Consider the following 16,651-nt stretch of genomic DNA (forward strand, 5'->3'; position numbering starts at 1 on the left):
GCAGCGGGGCATTTCAAATGCCATCTGTGCTGTGTGCAGGCAGCTTAAAGAAAACAAGCAGGTATTTCATGGAGGACTCAGGCATGGTCAGACTGATCGAGCTGGTCTGGCATACAGGAGTGTTCAACTCGGGATCAAGGTCACTTGCAAAACCGGCTAGAGCAAGAAGCTCCAAACACAACAGACACGCAGCTCATACTGAAAGGCTACTTCAGATAGGAACTTGCACACAACCTACTACTGCAACCCAAACCACACCTGGGAACGCCTCCAGTTTCTGTGATAACAGTGCAGACCTGACTGACCTCTGTCCCAGTCCATACATTGACAATCCAATCCAAAGATGAGGAGCTGGTCTGGGAAACATGAACTGGATGCAAGTTGTCTCATTTGCTTTCCATCTTTATGAAAAGATAAAGGCATTTCATTCTTTAAGGGGTAAGATTCAGCTCAAATCACAGTTGAGCTGATATACCCATAGGCCAGGATTTAAGGACAAGACTAACATGGCAATACCCTAACCACAGACCTTGACAAAGGAGTCTGAGTATAAGCAGGGAAGTTGGAATTACCCCTGCCAGCTCCTGGCCTCCAAGTGGAAACCACATGGCCCAGCAGTGATAGCCATAACAGCCATGGTTTGGCATGAAGTGGAGTTTTTGGTGGCTTTCTTGGGTGTATTTTGCAAAGAGCAGCTGAAAGCATCAATTCTCACTGACCACAGGCTCACAAAGCAGAAACCCCATCCACCGATCCACATCATCCTAAAAATCTTCCTTTACAAAGGGAAGAGACCCTCAGAGCAAGCACTGCAGAGGAGCTGTGGCTGCCCCATCCCTGGCAGTGCTCAAGGCCAGGCTGGACACAGGGGCCTGGAGCAAGCTGCTTCAGTGGAAGATGTCCCTGCCCGTGGCAGGGGTTGGAGCTGGAGGACCTTTAAGGACCCTTCCCACCCAAACCAGGCTGGGATTCAATGATCCCAGGGCACAAACACCAGGTTATGGATGCACTCACCTATTACTGAGTTGCTGTTTCTGTTGACAGGTTTGGGAGGGGGGACAGGCGGCTGTTTGGCAGGAGCTGTGCTGGTTGTGCTCATGGGAGCAGTAGTGTTGGCACTGGCAAGAGCAGGGGGCAGAGTCCTGGGGGCTGGGGATGGGGCAGCACTGGAATTGACTGTCTTTGCTGCAGCAGGGGCTGTGGTGGAGGAGGCAGGCACTGGATCCTTTGCCTGTGCTTCATTTGCCTCTTGGGATGTGGAGGGAGGTCTTTTGGGAGGAAGCAGAGGCTGCCTGGGAACATAGGGCTCCTGAGGTGGTTCCAGTTCGGGTCCAGAGTGGCTGCTGGAGGAGCCTGCAGAGTGAGACAGATTGGTTTAAGAGACTGGAGAGCCCAGAGACGGTGGGAAGAATCAAATGAGAGTTAAAACGGGTGTTGGGAGAATGTGAAGCAACTGATTTCACACACATCTGGTTTCTTACCCTGCCTGTTCTTTGGCTCCTCAGCTGGCACAGGCTTCCTAAGGTTGGATGGCTTTGTGGCCTCCTCCTCCTGGTTACAAAGCCCGGGACCACCGATTGGGACTGTGTGGCCATTCTTCAGTGCGGGTGCGTTCAGCTTGTCTGATTCTTCCCCATCTGCAAGGGGATGGGAGGGAAGAGAAGCAAACAGAAAGCACTCAGAAAGCAGGAGATGGAGGAGAGAACAGCTGAGCTGACTGAACCACCATCAGTCCAGGCCTTCAGTCTCTCTTCTGCAACAGCAACATGAGCCAGCTGAAGCTGAGAGCCCTTGATTGCATTCCACAAACCAAACAGTACAATATCGCATCCCATCAAGTGTTCTTCTTCTTCAGCAGCCTCTTAATCTACCACCTTGCTACTGCATTTAAGACCAGGATGCCTTTTCCATCTCCCCACCATTACAGAGCAGTCACAAATCCCCTGCTGCAATACAAATCCCAGCACTAGGCAAGTAATCTACTGGACGTGCAGGAACAGATTTTGAGGAAGCCTTAAAATTAGTTGAAGCATCTCTATTTCCCTTCCTCTCAGTTTTCCTTCTGGTGGTTTGCACTGAAAACCACTTTTTCCACCTCCGCTTTCCCACTTTGCATCATTCTTAGAAGAATGCTGAAGTTTGTATTAGGTCAAAACTGCCTCTGCGGTGTGCCTTTTGAGGGGCAATTCCACACTGCTCCAAGCCAAAGGCCATGCTGCCACCCAGAGAAATGGGCTGCCATTCCCCCACAGCTTCCTGCCTTCTGCCTTGTACCCACATCGCCCAACATGCAGCCAGGCCTGGCCAAGATGTTATTTTGGCAGAGTGGCCCCAACTCAGAGACATCAGAGATGACAGAAAAGGGGATGAGACTTCTTTGAGCAGGGCAAACTTAGCTGTGACTGACAACAGACCATAGAATAGCTTGGTGTTGGCTGGGTTGGAAGGGACCTTAAAGCTCCTCCAGCTCCAACCCCTGCCACGGGCAGGGACCCCTTCCACTGGAGCAGCTTGCTCCAAGCCCCTGTGTCCAACCTGGCCTTGAGCACTGCCAGGGATGGGGCAGCCACAGCTTCTGTGGGCACCCTGTGCCAGCGCCTCAGCACCCTCATGGGGAAGAGCTTCTGCCTAAGAGCCCATCTCAGTCTCCCCTCTGGCAGGTTAAAGCCATTCCCCTTGGCCTGTCCCTGCATGTCCTTGTATACCACAGAGAATCTTGTCTATAACTCCTTGAGGAAAGGCCCCTACCCAGGCAGCTCCGAAGTCATCAACTGGTTTCTTCTTCTAAGCCTGAGGCCTCTAGACCTGAGCTGTGAGGTCAGCACCTCTCCCATAGCAGTTAAAGAGTGTGAGCAGAACAAGCTGGAGATGCTGAGTGTGAGTGTGACAGAGGAGCTTAGCAGGACAAGACAAGGCAGCTGGAGCAGGACATGTAAAAGAGGAACAGGAGGGGAAGTGACACACGGAACACCCTCCCTGCTGGCAGCAGACAGGATGTTATCCAGCACAGGCATCACATTTTCTTCCCCTAACTGACTAGGGGCTGCCTTCCTTGCCAGTTACAGAAGTCAGACAAGGACAAGACAGACAGGAACCACATTAGCGAAGAGCCCTGAAATACGTCTCCCCAAAAGAGCGATTGCAATGGTGAGGCTTTGCCAAAGGAAGATCAGTGACACAGAACATAGACAGGAGAAGTTCATTTGCAGACTCACCCTGCTCAGGGTCTTCCAACAGAACCCCTCTTTTTACCAGCTCCTCTCTTGGCTTTCGCATAGAGATCTTTCGTTCTAAAACTGACAGTAAATTGAAAACAGGGTAAGCTGGAAGGTCGGGGAGAGCCTTTTCTAAAGGGATCCTCTGGAGGAAAGAAAAGGGCTTCAAATTGCCCTTTCCTTTCTCCATGGATTAAGAGGAGGGAGGAGGGACTGCACGTCCAGGCCTGCACTTCACACTCGATTGTGATGCTGGAGCAAAGCCTCCCTCCCCACAGCTGCCTGGGGAGGTTCCTTGCAAGGAAGGCATTTATTTGTCTGAAACTACCGCTCCATGGCAAGGTGTTTCTGCAGCGACTGCAGGTGCCAGCCCAGCACTCAAGCCACACTGCGGCTCCTCCATGTGTCAGGCACTCAGGCTTGTGACAGCAAGCCCTTCTCACCTGCTAGACGGCTGATGGCGGCTTTCCCAAGCAGAGAGAGGGGCTCCCACCCAGCCCCAATGACTCTACCTTCCGAGGTCTCCTTAAATTTGTCACTGCTTTTCTTTTTCCTCCACTTCCAGGGCTTAAAGATCTTGCCAAAGCTTGAGAACTTGCTTTTCCTCTTCGTAGGAGGTGTGGTGTCACCCGATTCCAAAACATCTACCCCCATGCTGGCATCGGTTGGGGTGTGATCCACCTCTTCAGCTGCACGGGAAAAAGGAAAGAGGTTACCTTTGTGCTGCAGACAGGAGCTGCTATCTCCCACCAGCACGCTGGGAAACGGGGGCACACGCTCATGCAAAGAAGGGAGCAGGACTCCATGCCTTCACGTAACCCATCAGCATTACACATTAGCACGGGGTGACGGGAGTGGGGTTTCCAATGTTAATGGTGCAAAGGGGAACTGCTAAGAGGCTTTCTAATGAAGCCAGGATTAGTTGAAGTTGGCAGTGTCGCAGCTTCGCCCCAGGAACACAAAGCACTTTGCTGCAGTTTCTCATCTTCAGCTGGAAGCAACTGGTGCTAGACACAAGTAATTACACAAACACAAATCCCTTCCAGGCTGCAGAGCCGACTCGCAGCACTGTCTCCACACACTGCAACTGCCAGCCCCATTCCAACTTCACCTCTGAGTTTTCCCCTCTATAAATAAGGCCAGCAAAGCTGGCCAAGAGCAACAACTACACAGGAAAGCAACACAATACAGGCCTGCGCTCCACCCACTGCACTCCAGGTCTCCGGAGATCAACACAAGGAGGACATGGAGGTGGAAGGGACACGCACCAAACCCAAGCAGCTTGATGCAACGACGAGAGCTCAGAAAGAACGAGCTTGTGAAGCAGAAGCAGAGCCCAAAGCACTGGGGGCTGTCAGTTCTGCCCTGATGGGACAGGATCAAACACAATCAGCAGAATCTAGCAATGCCTGCAAAGACATGTATCATGTATTAACCTAAGCGAAGCCCTTCTTCATGGGCTTAAGTTTACAGAGCAAGAATCCTTTGGGATCAGCACCACCGAAGCCAGGAGCAACCAAGCTGTGCAGCAGAACTCCATGGAAACAGGGTCTATAGGGAACAGAGCCTGGAGGCTTCCTCCAGCCCCATGCTGCAGTGCTGCCAAACACCCCGACACAAACTGCACTTGTGCAGCTTCGGGTTTCGAGCCTCCAAGTCAAGGGTTGTGGAGTTTTCAGGCCTCCTGGGATCACAGGAGACCTCTCAGTCAACTTCAGACAAGCCTGTATGACACGCCTTGCAGAACAGACAATACCCCACAGGCACTGTGGGAAGTTGAGCCAAGAATCCCATCTCCTGAGGCTAAAAGATTGGGAAGGGAATTTTAGGGGAAAGCCATTCTGCACATAGGACAAAGAGGTAATGAGGTATCTGTTACATAGCTTACAAATAGCCACCAAGGATACAAACCCAGATGGGGAAAAGACCCACAGATTCCTGTCAAGAGGAGGAGGAGCAGGGAAAGCCAGGAAAGGATGAGTTGTTTGATGGAGGTCTACCTGCAGACCCCAGTTTCTCAGTCTGAACTCGAATGAAATGGAACATCACTGAATAAGAGAGAAGACCATGGCAGCAGCACAATGGAAACAAGGAGGATCTAGATCACATGTGAGAAGCACAGCCTTTAACCAAATGATGGAGGAAGAGGAAAGGCAGTGCAGAATTCCTTTACCAAGAGGCAAGGATGTACCACTGTGCCCATCAGCAGGAAAAGAGGCTAATTGTTCAGCCTATACCTTAATAGGTCATTAATACTATACTTACTAGGGATATTAGCCTATACGCAGTTTCAGCCTATGCCTTAACTGCACAACCCCTCCTTCCAGCTCAGGATGGGTTTCTCATCTCTCACTTGCAGGACTCCAGGTTTGGTGGAGGTTGATGGGGGTTTTCTGTTCTGGATGCTTACAGGTACTTTCTACAGAGCCTAGAACATGAGCCCTGGAGCTGTACACATCATTTCCAAAGCAGTGTTCACTCTGCTCAATAAAGCATTCCCAAAGCAACAGGGCAGGCAGGACCACTCGCCAAGCACTGAATGAGTCCCAAAGCACTTCCCTCACCTTTCCATGGAGCCGTGACAGTGCTGGAAGCACTCAGAGCAAGCTCCCTTCCCCGACTTGCTCTCAGGAATGTGCTTTCTGCCACCCAAGGTGTCAAAGGGCTGCACACTAAGCAAAGTTAGTTATTAAAAGAAAACTCAAGCATTGGGTCCTCGGTTAATGAACGGAGCCATCAGCTCATAGGCTCGTGCTGTGCATCAGGGCTTGTCCAACATGAGAACACTTGGTTTTGCTGGTATAGTCATTTCTACGTCTAAAACCAGCCACACAAGAGACAAGCACACCACATATCGCTCTGCAGCACAAACCCACAATCCGGATCATCTTCACCATCCCTTCTGTTAGTAAAGGGTGTGAACAGCCACTGAGCAACAGTGGGAGAAGCTGTGGCTGCCCCATCCCTGGCAGTGCTCAAGGCCAGGTTGGACACAGGGGCCTGGAGCAAGCTGCTTCAGTGGAAGATGTCCCTGCCCGTGGCAGGGGCTGGAGCTGGAGGAGGTTTAAGGTCCCTTCAACCCAAACCACTCTGGGACTCGATCATTCCACGAAAGCCATTTCCCTCCTCGCAACAAAATGGGATTCATTCTGTCCAGCTCTGCAGCATGGGAGAGCCTGTAATGCCCTTCCACAGCACTCTTTCTTTTACCATCTGGAATACCACATGGACATAGACATTTAAAACAGTCTGTTCTGATGCAATGATGAATTACATTTAGTGCTCATCGGTGGGTGAAGCAGCAGCTGAAGGTGCTTCACTGATCTGGATTTTAAACCACCTCATTGTTCCACGATTGTTCACATTGGAGAGTGCTCCTACTCCCTGGAAAAGGGCCTCCCCTTCCATTCCCAGTACATTTCCAGCTCCAATTTCTATGCCACGGTGCAGAGAGGACATTTCTTGTCCAAGCTGCAAAGGGACCCTCGCCGAGGTGGATCTCCGTGCCTCCTTGTTCTGCTCTACAAGGTACAGGATGGGCTTTAGGCTGCTTTGCATTGCAAGCAGAGACTCTTCCTTTTCCAAGGCATGCACTGGGAAATGAGGAAGGAACCACAGCACAGTGCTCGGGGAAAGAAATGGGACAAGAAAAGAAGAACTGGGCTTCAAGGGAAGGGTGAGAGGCATCAGGAAGCTGATGCCCTCACCCGGTCCCTGCGCAGCACCAGGGCTGTCTACCTGCATGGCAAGTCTATACCCACCTTCACTGAGGTGCCAGGCAGGAAAACCCATTTCAAACTTATGATAAAGGTTAAATGAGGTCTTCTCAGAGAAGAGAAACCGTTTAAGTGGAAGAAGGTCACTTCATCCATGGTCACACCATGGTCCAAAGGGGGAAAAGCCATCACATGAGCAATAGTTAAGCCCCCTTCTGTACAGCAGCATATTACCAGCCTAGAAAAAGGCAGAGCAGAGACTTTGGATACCAATATAAGAGACAAAAACTACTTCTTTCATTAAGGATCCTCTCTCATAGGGAAGATACCTGCAACAGTCCATGAAACCAGCTGCATCTAGCATAGGTCACTGCAGAATTAGTCCTGGTATATTTCTTAAGTCTGGGCCACACACCATCAAAAGCCAACACGGCTTTGGAGCTTTATTGTAAGTGGCACACCATTTCATAAGCTGAACAATGACTTCAAGAGCCAAGTGAGAGACCCTAACAAAGCATCAAAGAGTTGCATCCCAGATGCTGACAATTCATATTATATTGCTATATGCCTGGGAGGGAAACTACTGATTCCCAGTGTTCCTGGAGGAAATGCACAATCCTTTCAGGATGAAGGGTCAGTGTGCCCCAGGCCAGGGCTGCAGACTGAAGCTGTTGGAAGACTTGGGAACATGCTGCTTTTCTCCCTGAAATCTCTCTGCAGACATCCAAGAGTTGCTGGAGCAGACTTGGCCTCCAGAAGAGGCATCTCCCCACAAATGGTGCTACAGCTTGCTCCAGCCCTTTTCAGAGATGTGAGACCTCTTAATTTCTATCTTCAGCAAGAGACATCCTCACAAAGGAAATGAGAAATGAGCAGGATTTGGCTTTGTAACCAGACTTGCACAGAGCTTAGGCCAGATTCTTTCTAGCTGCAAATCATAGTTCACCCAGAACTTGAGCTATCCCTTATCGTAGTAGCTACTCCAGGATTCCCACAAATCCCAGGAGTTTCTGTCCATGAGGAGCTCACTGGGCAGCTGTCTTACACTCATCACCTCAAGGCTCATATCCAGACACAACTGCAGCAATGCTATGGGGTAAAAGGCAACGTAAATGCTTAGCTGAGGGCTAAAGAGCACTCAAATTGGGCACACCAGTGCCAAAACAGTAACACTTCTGCTTAATCCTTTATTAGATATCCTCATATATCCTAAGTTACACACGCTCCAAAGTTCTGCTATCACACAAGCCCAGAAGGTGCAGTAGGAAGTTGAGAACGCGGCTGCTCATCACCCACAGAGCATCACCCCACCTTCAGAAGCACCTTCTGCAGTACAGCCTGGACCTAAGGCTACAGCAGGACCAACTGAGCCTGTGCTGGCTGACATGGGACTGCAACAACCCTCCATTGCCAAAACAGTGGTGATGCACAGGCTGATTCCATTCCCCCCTCCGGCTTTGTTGTGCTGGGCAGAGCAATTAAGAATCAAAAAACTCCAACTCACAAAGACTCTTTTTAAGGGCTGTTAAGGTTAAAGCATCCAAAATAAAGCACTTGAGGTAAATGTTTCTAAGCTTCTTGTAACAGCTTTAACATGTGCACTTCCTGAGCGGTCCAGGAGAGATGTGAATCCTGACCTTAAAGCAGTGAAAGGTTGCGCTCACCAAACAGCCTCCGATAGCCCCAGCCCTCACCTTCCCTGTTTTGCAGGTTTCCAATCACCACAGAGCATCCTGCCAAAGTCAAGTCAAGAATCATCTCCTCAAGTTCACAATTTACTCGGTAGAAACTCTACAAGCTGTGCCTTGAGGAAAGACTTCAGCCAGCAAAGGAGCAGTTGAGAAAGAGCAGCTCTGATGGTCTCCAGCAAATGACAATGTCCCCCCTCTGAAAGTCACCACCATCGCCAGTGCTCTCCATGTGCTAACAGCCAGTGTTCCTCTCCAAATCAGACAATTCCACTTTACAGATGAGGGTCAGCACCTCAGCCCAGACAGCACAATGCTATGAGATAAAAGGGAAAAAGTGAAGTCCCCTCTTCTAGTCAGTGCATCCCAGTCCCAGTGTTGGGAAGAGCATCTGAGACAGAGACCTGGAAATAACAGCCCTCCGCAGTGTTCTGGTGGTAGCGCTGCTCCAAGGATGTAAAGCAAGGCTGTGTTTGCTACAGCCTGGCAGTTACTCAGGCACCTTGCAGAGCAAAGAGAGAAAACAAGCAGGAAGATGACTACAAGCCCCTTCTCTCCCCAGAGCTACTGTTGCTGCCCAAAAAGCTGGGTGGTAGTACACACAAGGAGGCAATTCCACGCAGCTTTGGTCTGGGAACGCTACCAGGGCTGGTTCCTGCCCCACTCAGGGGACTTTTACCACCATCCAAGCACTTTGCAAAGCTGATGTCCTCTGCAAGACAGAGCCTATCCCTAAACCCAGCAGCTCAGAGCCTGCCTGAAGATCAGAACATGTTGCACAGTGACTGCATGTGACATGAGTAAGAGAAAGGAAGGAAATGGGAGTTATTGCTCTCTTCCCAGCTCCCAAGCCGGGCGCAGGTTACACAAGCCCCACATTCCACTCCTCCCAACTCCTCCGTTTCACCTGCAATCCCGCCGCAGCCCCGCAGCTCCCTCCATGTCTCCCTTGCCCTCCATTACTCACCAAAGGCAGCTGGATTGACCGGTCTCGAGAAGTGCGGCTGCCCCATGAGCTCCTTTCCTAAGCGGCTCCCCAGGAGGAGGCGGGAGGAAGAGAGGAGGAAAAAGTCTACCCTGAGAGAGCACTCGAGTCCTTTAAAGTGATAAATCCACACTTTGGGCTAGGAAAGAGCGAGGCTGCTGCCAACTCTCAGGCAACGGTGGCCAGTGGTTGAGCGCTGGTCCTGTTCTCCCCATAGCCCATGGCCGGGCACTTGATTCTCATAAATAGGCGCCCGTGCCAGCTCCCTTCTCGCAGGAATGCCTGTCATTCCAGAGCCGAGCTGGCTAGGGCTGAAGCTCAGGAAGGGGAGGAGACAACCAGCCACGCTCCAGCCACTTAGCTGCATAATCCAAATCATCAACACCCCTCGCTCCTGCCTCGCAGCAACTTCAGCAAGAAGAGAGAAAAGCTGAGAGTGGGGAGAGGGAGACCGCTGGGATTTGCTCAAGGAAGGGCTTGGAGAAGCCAGGCACGCCAATACATGGAGGGCTTTCACCTCCCAACCGGGGTAAGGAGGGGAATTGTGTACCTGAGCCTGCAAAATACACTAAGCCAGGAGGTCATGAATGAGAACGCGTGGTGCTCTAACCGTTGTAGAGCCTGAGTAAAGGGCATTATAAAGAGTGCCTGAGCTGATATGCATCTAGCCAGAGGTATAATGAAAATACAATTTCAAAGCAATTCCTCTCTTCCCTGGAGTTACCAGGAAGAAGGTAGGAGCAGGGATGTAAATGTAAATCTCATCTGATTTACATTCAAACAGCAGAAGAGTTTATCTTATATGTGTGTGTGTGTGTGTGTGTGTGTGTGTGTCAGCTCCCGCTGGTTAAGGTAACAAATACCCCCTCACCATCTGCATCACAATAACAAAGACCTCCAGAGCTTCAATACATCCACTTAGATTCTTTTCTATCAAGTTCTGTGTTAGGAATTCTGACCCTACAGGTCATTCCCAACGCCTCTAACACCACACACAGAGAAATGGGAAAACTTTTTAACATCCAGAAGCTCTATCTTAACTGGGGGAGGGAAGGAAAACCAATTTTCAGCTGCAGCATCCCACCAGTGACTACTCAGGAACCTGAGCCCACCCAGCACATCCAGGTTTGCTCTCTCCCACTTAGGACAAAGCAGTTTTAAACACATCCAGGGATGGGGCAGCCACAGCTTCTCTGTTCAACCCATTCCAGTGTCCCAGCACCCTCACAGGGAAGAATTTTATCCTAAACCCCTCATCTAAACCCATTCCAAACCACAGTCATAAAACCACAGGAGGAAGCAGTAAAGATCCAAGAGGAAGCGGGACATCTCCGCGCCTTCTCCGCCTCCACCAGCACCCGCTTTCCTCATCCCCATGGAAAGCAAGAGCCCAGTGGCAGGAGCAGGTGGAGGAACAAGAGATGAGCAGACACGAGGAGGTGGAGGGGCAAATAGCACTGCCCTCCCTCGCACAACACGTATGGACATTCTTGAGAGCGTTGCTCTTCTTGGCCACCCACCACCAGCCATGGCTCTGCTCGGAAGAGGAGCCTGTTTCTGCCTGTGGTCAGCCACAGCAGTGAGTCTTCTAAGTACTCCTGACTTTCATTGTGGGCAATTAACACCCTGACACAGGCGTGCTCCACCTCATTGAAGACTCTTTTGCTTTGGAACAAAGGAAAAGCCATTTTAAAGCCACTGAAGTGTGCTGCCATCTGGCAAAGGCACACAAAGTTGGGAGATAGAGGCTGGGCAACTTCTCCAAGTCTGTAAATCAGCTGTCCAGCTTGGAAAGAGGTCTGGAAAAGTATCCCTGCATCTGGGAATGCTGCAGAATGCTAAACACTGCATCTAGGCTTCCCTTACTGCCAAGGAGATTAAAGCCATTGCATTTGATACTGCATTGGCTGTGAATGAAGAGTGTGCAAGCTCAAGGAAGAGATGCCACACGGCAGGTTGTTAAAACCCAACAGCACAGTCACATGCCTTGATTCCTTATTTCTACCCAAGTAAAACATGAAACATCAGCTTAAGTTTACAATCATCACAACGAGGACTCCTTCCAAGGTGGACTCCTGGGCCAGAAAAAAACACAGAACCCCAGCCTGGTTTGGGTGGGAAGGGACCTTAAAGCTCCTCCAGCTCCAACCCCTGCCACAGGCAGGGACCCCTTCCACTGGAGCAGCTTGCTCCAAGCCCCTGTGTCCAACCTGGCCTTGAGCACTGCCAGGGATGGGGCAGCCACAGCTTCTCTGGGCACCCTGTGCCAGCGCCTCAGCACCCTCACAGGGAAGAGCTTCTGCCTAAGAGCTCATCTCAGTCTCCCCTCTGGCAGGTTAAAGCCATTCCCCTTGGCCTGTCCATATGGGTATCTAGGATAAGGGAAAAATCCACATTTCAGCCAGGACAAGTAACAAGTGTCCAAAATTCCCATAAGGCCATCTAACTTAGCTGCACAGCAACCAGAGCAGTGCCTTTACTTCTTAGGGACATGTGAAGCTCTTTATGAGGAGGAGCTTGGAATAGCACAGAGCTTTCTAAAGGAAGGCAATATTCCCTTTAACATTTGCTTCTAAAAAGAAAATAATCCCAGTTATCCATGAAAATCTTACAGGATTTCAGGAGTCAGATGGCTGAAAGGAAACAAGATGACTGGTTATGGGCAGTAAACGCCCAAGAGTGGGGTACATCGCTTTCAAGTTTCACTTCCTCTCCATCCAGCCCAGCATCCCATTAAAAGCTTGTCATTCCCATGTTAATAGTCTGTTTACACGCATTGTAAAAGGAACTCTTCTAGATTGTTTCACTTTAAAATCTAATGAAGCCCATAATAAGCACAGATATTAGCTCCTCTAATGAAGACACTGTTGTTCACATTTCAGTGCACACCGACGTGAAACACCACATTCATCCACCGTGACTCAGACATTTACGTCCCATGATTCAGCCACAGGAACATGAAAAAGGACTCCTCCATTTCCCCATCCGTGCACTTGGAGCTGTCTGTTTGAAACCAGCATTCAGGGCGTTTTCCTGCAGAGCCCATCAGCAGGAGTCAACAGGAGCAGCAGGATGTTCCAGGCACTTTCCTCGCTGGAGATGTGCCCACCTGAAGCACCAGCATGTGTCCATCTCACCAGGAAGGTGTTTCACCACAATGCTGGCTAGCAATCCTCAGCAGCTTTGGCAGAGCATGTAGAATATGAAATAGAGAGATATTATAGACACATAACAGCTCTGGCTACCTACACAAATGATCATTCCTGGGCTCTGCTCCCAGCCAGAGCATGTGGAAGACTTATTTTATTAAGTACAAGAGCAGACCAAGGGGAAGCAAGCAGGTCGGAAGGCGGGCAGTCAAAATGAAAGGTCACAAGCCAACCCAGCATGACGCTCTTCCTTTCTCTTCTCCTCACATGGTGTTCCAAGCCAACAGTTAGGGTGGAAATGGAAGACGGTTTATTTAGAAGGCAGCTGGCATCGCATTGTTTAGGTTCTGGACACTGATGGAATAGCGCTGGGTGGGATGAGACAGAGGAGTGAGGTAACCACTCCTAAGCCACATGATTTCCTCCGTGCTTCCTGTGACATTTCCAACAGGGAAACTCCTATTTCCCAGAGCATTCCAGTCCCCTTGTTCCCACCAATGAGCACAGCAATAGCAGCTGCTCAGCCTCAGAAAGCAAAGGGGAGTGGATCTAGCACATCAGGGACTGTCTTGGTGCCACCATGTACATGCTGGGAGTGGAGAAGGTGAGCAGCCCATGTCCTGTAGCAGCCCAGATGTTGACTGGGATGGAGCACAGCTGGAGGAAGAGCATTGCTCTGGATTGCTCAGCAGCCTCTGCCACTGAGCTGAGAGCATGTTCAGCCTCACATTTAAGAAGGAATTGCTCCATTGTCACAAGGAACAGGCTAAAGAGACTTGTGTAGGTCTTGGGGACAAGAGAAGTTTAAGGCCAAACTATCCAGCAGAGGAAGTGCAACTTTCAGTGAGAGCATGGTTTAGCCAGTACGGAAACCGTATCATCTTCAATGCCTCTGTAATGACAACATGTGCCAAGTATTTGCTTGCTTACTGCTGAGGGAATGCTAAGGAATGGAATCCTGACAAAATTAAAGATTTCAGTCCCAACTTGGCTCCCTTGATCACGGTGGTGATTCATGGCTATGCCATCTTGAGGCCAGGGAATCTCCAAAGCTGACAAACTACTTGTTGAAGCACCTTGAAGCAGCATGAAAAGCAGCACAGCACTGGTCAGAAGCCAAAGGAAGCTCAGATACAGGACACGTTCCAGCAAAGCATCAGCATATTCCCAACAGCGAAGCACTCGGAGGCAGGATCCCCATCTGCCACTTCCAGCTATATTATTTGGGAGCACATTAAGCAAAAGCACAGAGAAGAAAATTACATTCATGATTCCATTGTTTAGGGAAGAAACAGGCCTGGCATTGAGTTTAACTCTTGTTTAACCCTCTCCCACAGCAAAAGCTAAGATACTCAGAGAAGAACCCATAAAACTGACATCTCCTCAGCTTCCCATTGCAAAACAGTGGAGATAAAGGACAAAACAGAGCTTCAGCACAAATCAAAGGTATATCCCTCTCCTATATCACTACCTAGCGCATGCTTTTAGGACTGGCATAGCACAAGGATATGGTGCTGCTCCTGAGTGAATGGCTGCAGTACAGACTAGACAGACATATGCTCCATGTAAACTACCTTCCTGGACAAGCCTAACCCACACAAGACTTCACAGCTTTGTACAGACATTATACGGGCACAACTGCATCCTTTGGCAGAGGTAAGTCCATCTATGTCACCTATCAAACTGATGGGACAGACTTCGTTAAGCACCACACTGGAGACTGTAAATTAACAGCAAGACTAAGTAAATATTAAACCTCTAAAATAAAATTAACTGGAAATTAACCCTCAGAGGTACTACCTTATTTAAGTCTAGGAGCTAGTGTGAAATTTGTAGGCCAAGGCCTACAGGCTAACAGCCCTGCTCTGATTCATTCAGAGATTCAGCATCCCCTATTTCTCTTCCTACCGCTAATCCTCCAAGATGCTGAAGCTGGAAGCCTCTCTGCCCACATGCAGGCTGAAAAGAAAGGCAAAGATTTCACTGTCAAAGTCTTGTTTCCTCTTTTTAACACGTCAAAAACATCCCAGCGAGTGCACTTGGCTCTTCCTATCTGAAGATGGAACCACAGCAAAGCAGTTTGGTGTTCCCTCTGCCACTCGTTGCAGGCAAAGAATCCCCATTATCCTTCACCACCTCGAGCTCTTCAGGCTGAAGTTGCATTTCTTCCCCAACTTGGTGCACAAAGGCAGGCAGTGCCAGGGCATCCCACCAGCCTGCCCTCGCTTGGCTCTGCCCCGGGAGCCATACAAAAGCGCCTTGGTTTAGCATCTGGGGAACACCCAACTGCCCAGCGCACCTGCTCCACTTCCATTCTTGACCAGGCTAGAAGCTCCTTGTTCACATGCGAGGCACAACCTCAGCTTCTGCTCATCCTGAGCTGATAGATTTGGAAGAGAAGCCCAAATTCCCTGCCACAGATCAGAAATGGAACGCAACAGCAGATAGGTTTGGCTGAAGGCACTGAAACGCAGCCAGAAAACCCCTTTTTGCACCCGTGCAACTGTAAAACTCACCTAAAATTTGGCATTTGAAAGAACAACTTTAGATTCACACATACAAGCAGCAGGTTTCAAAGCTTCCTTTCAACCACGCTATGTTTTTACAAGGCATTTCTACCCGAGTGAATCTAACAAACAGGTAATTACAGGTTTGACCTCCTTCTCTTGCACAAATATGCCTTTTGAAACAATGTGGATAAGTATTTGCCCAATACCCGAAGACAACTCCAAGAGGAAACATTCCAGTTTATCAACTTTGTGATTCATGTTGATACAAGCCTTATTCTCTATTTAAGGAACAAGATAACACTTAGGAACTTCATCAAGCCAAATATGTTTCATAGATCTATCATGGACCATCCTAAAGTGGCCGATCCAGACCACAGTCACACCCAGACCAGAGCCATCAGCAAGACAGTGAGAGAACCTCAACTCTCCAAACATTTACGATTGCTCAACCATTGAGGTGTCTCCAAGCAGCAGCAAGGCTTAAGATTGAAACACAACGAGTAAAAGATTGTTACCAGCATGATTAAAGTGATGGCTTTGGGTTGTGAATCATCCCCTTCCTTACCACTTGTTGTGAAGGGAATTACGGAGGCCCAAAGGAGCTGCCCTAAGCCCCTCAAGTTCCTCCTGAAATCCCAACCCCTGCCCTGCTGCTCCTCCCATTTTCTACCAGCACTAAAAGCTCTTGTGAGAACCACGAGCACCAGGAGTCATCCCACAGAACAAGGCACAGAAAGCAGACGTGACAATCACAAACAGATACAAGACATCCCAAGACAGGGACAGATCCACACACTGGGTCCCCAAAGCCAAATGCTGTTTACACGTCAAGTTGACTCACCCAAGCTGCAGAGACAATGCCATGGCAATTGTTTACAGTGTCAAGGCCATGTCATATAATGAAAGGAAACATGAAGAGATGAGATAACACCAACAGTTCAGGAGGCACAACTTATTGGAACCTTGCAAGAAGCTGTTTCTCCCCGAGCTGCTCTTCTTGCAGATGTGACCCTCCACACATTCCCAGAATCCTCATTGTCGTGGTTTAAGCCAGGAAGAGGTCTGACTGCAGCCCAGCATGGACTCTGCAGTCCATCAGGACCAGCTTTGAAGCCTCCAGCTCAGATGCCAACAGCCGTATGCTTGTAATGGCCATGGACTCTGCAAGGGCAGCTACTCAAATAGTTACTCACCTTCTTGGACACATTTGACAGTGGAAGAGCTATAGCACACTACTATTGCAAGTATGCGAGCTAACAAGCTTACAGCCAAGCCAGGAAGGGTTATGTGAGCTGCAGTTCTACCTCCACTTGCAATGCAGATAACCCACAGTGGGCTAGACACAACTCCTGCCCAGAGCAGCCTTTGTAAGTCTCACACCTACATTA

General features: G+C 49.6%; 1 protein-coding gene across 5 annotated transcripts in view; it reads right to left on the minus strand.

The window, feature by feature from the left end:
- The window catches only part of PHACTR4 (phosphatase and actin regulator 4), a 51,917-nt gene that overhangs the window by 10,102 nt on the left and 25,164 nt on the right, over positions 1–16,651 (minus strand). For 4 of the 5 annotated variants that reach the window (XM_065697466.1, XM_065697467.1, XM_065697468.1 and 1 more), the window contains 4 exons: positions 3,728–3,904; positions 3,216–3,296; positions 1,482–1,637; positions 1,015–1,353 (listed from right to left, as the gene is read on the minus strand). In XM_065697466.1, the coding sequence (XP_065553538.1) occupies positions 1,015–1,353; positions 1,482–1,637; positions 3,216–3,296; positions 3,728–3,904 (753 nt within the window). Of the gene's footprint in view, positions 1–1,014; positions 1,354–1,481; positions 1,638–3,215; positions 3,297–3,727; positions 3,905–9,586; positions 9,889–16,651 lie in introns of those variants that run through there. The other variant, XM_065697465.1, reaches the window with a different exon arrangement.

The sequence above is a fragment of the Lathamus discolor genome, chromosome 18 (genome assembly GCF_037157495.1).
Source record: "Lathamus discolor isolate bLatDis1 chromosome 18, bLatDis1.hap1, whole genome shotgun sequence".
Lineage (NCBI taxonomy): Eukaryota > Metazoa > Chordata > Aves > Psittaciformes > Psittacidae > Lathamus > Lathamus discolor.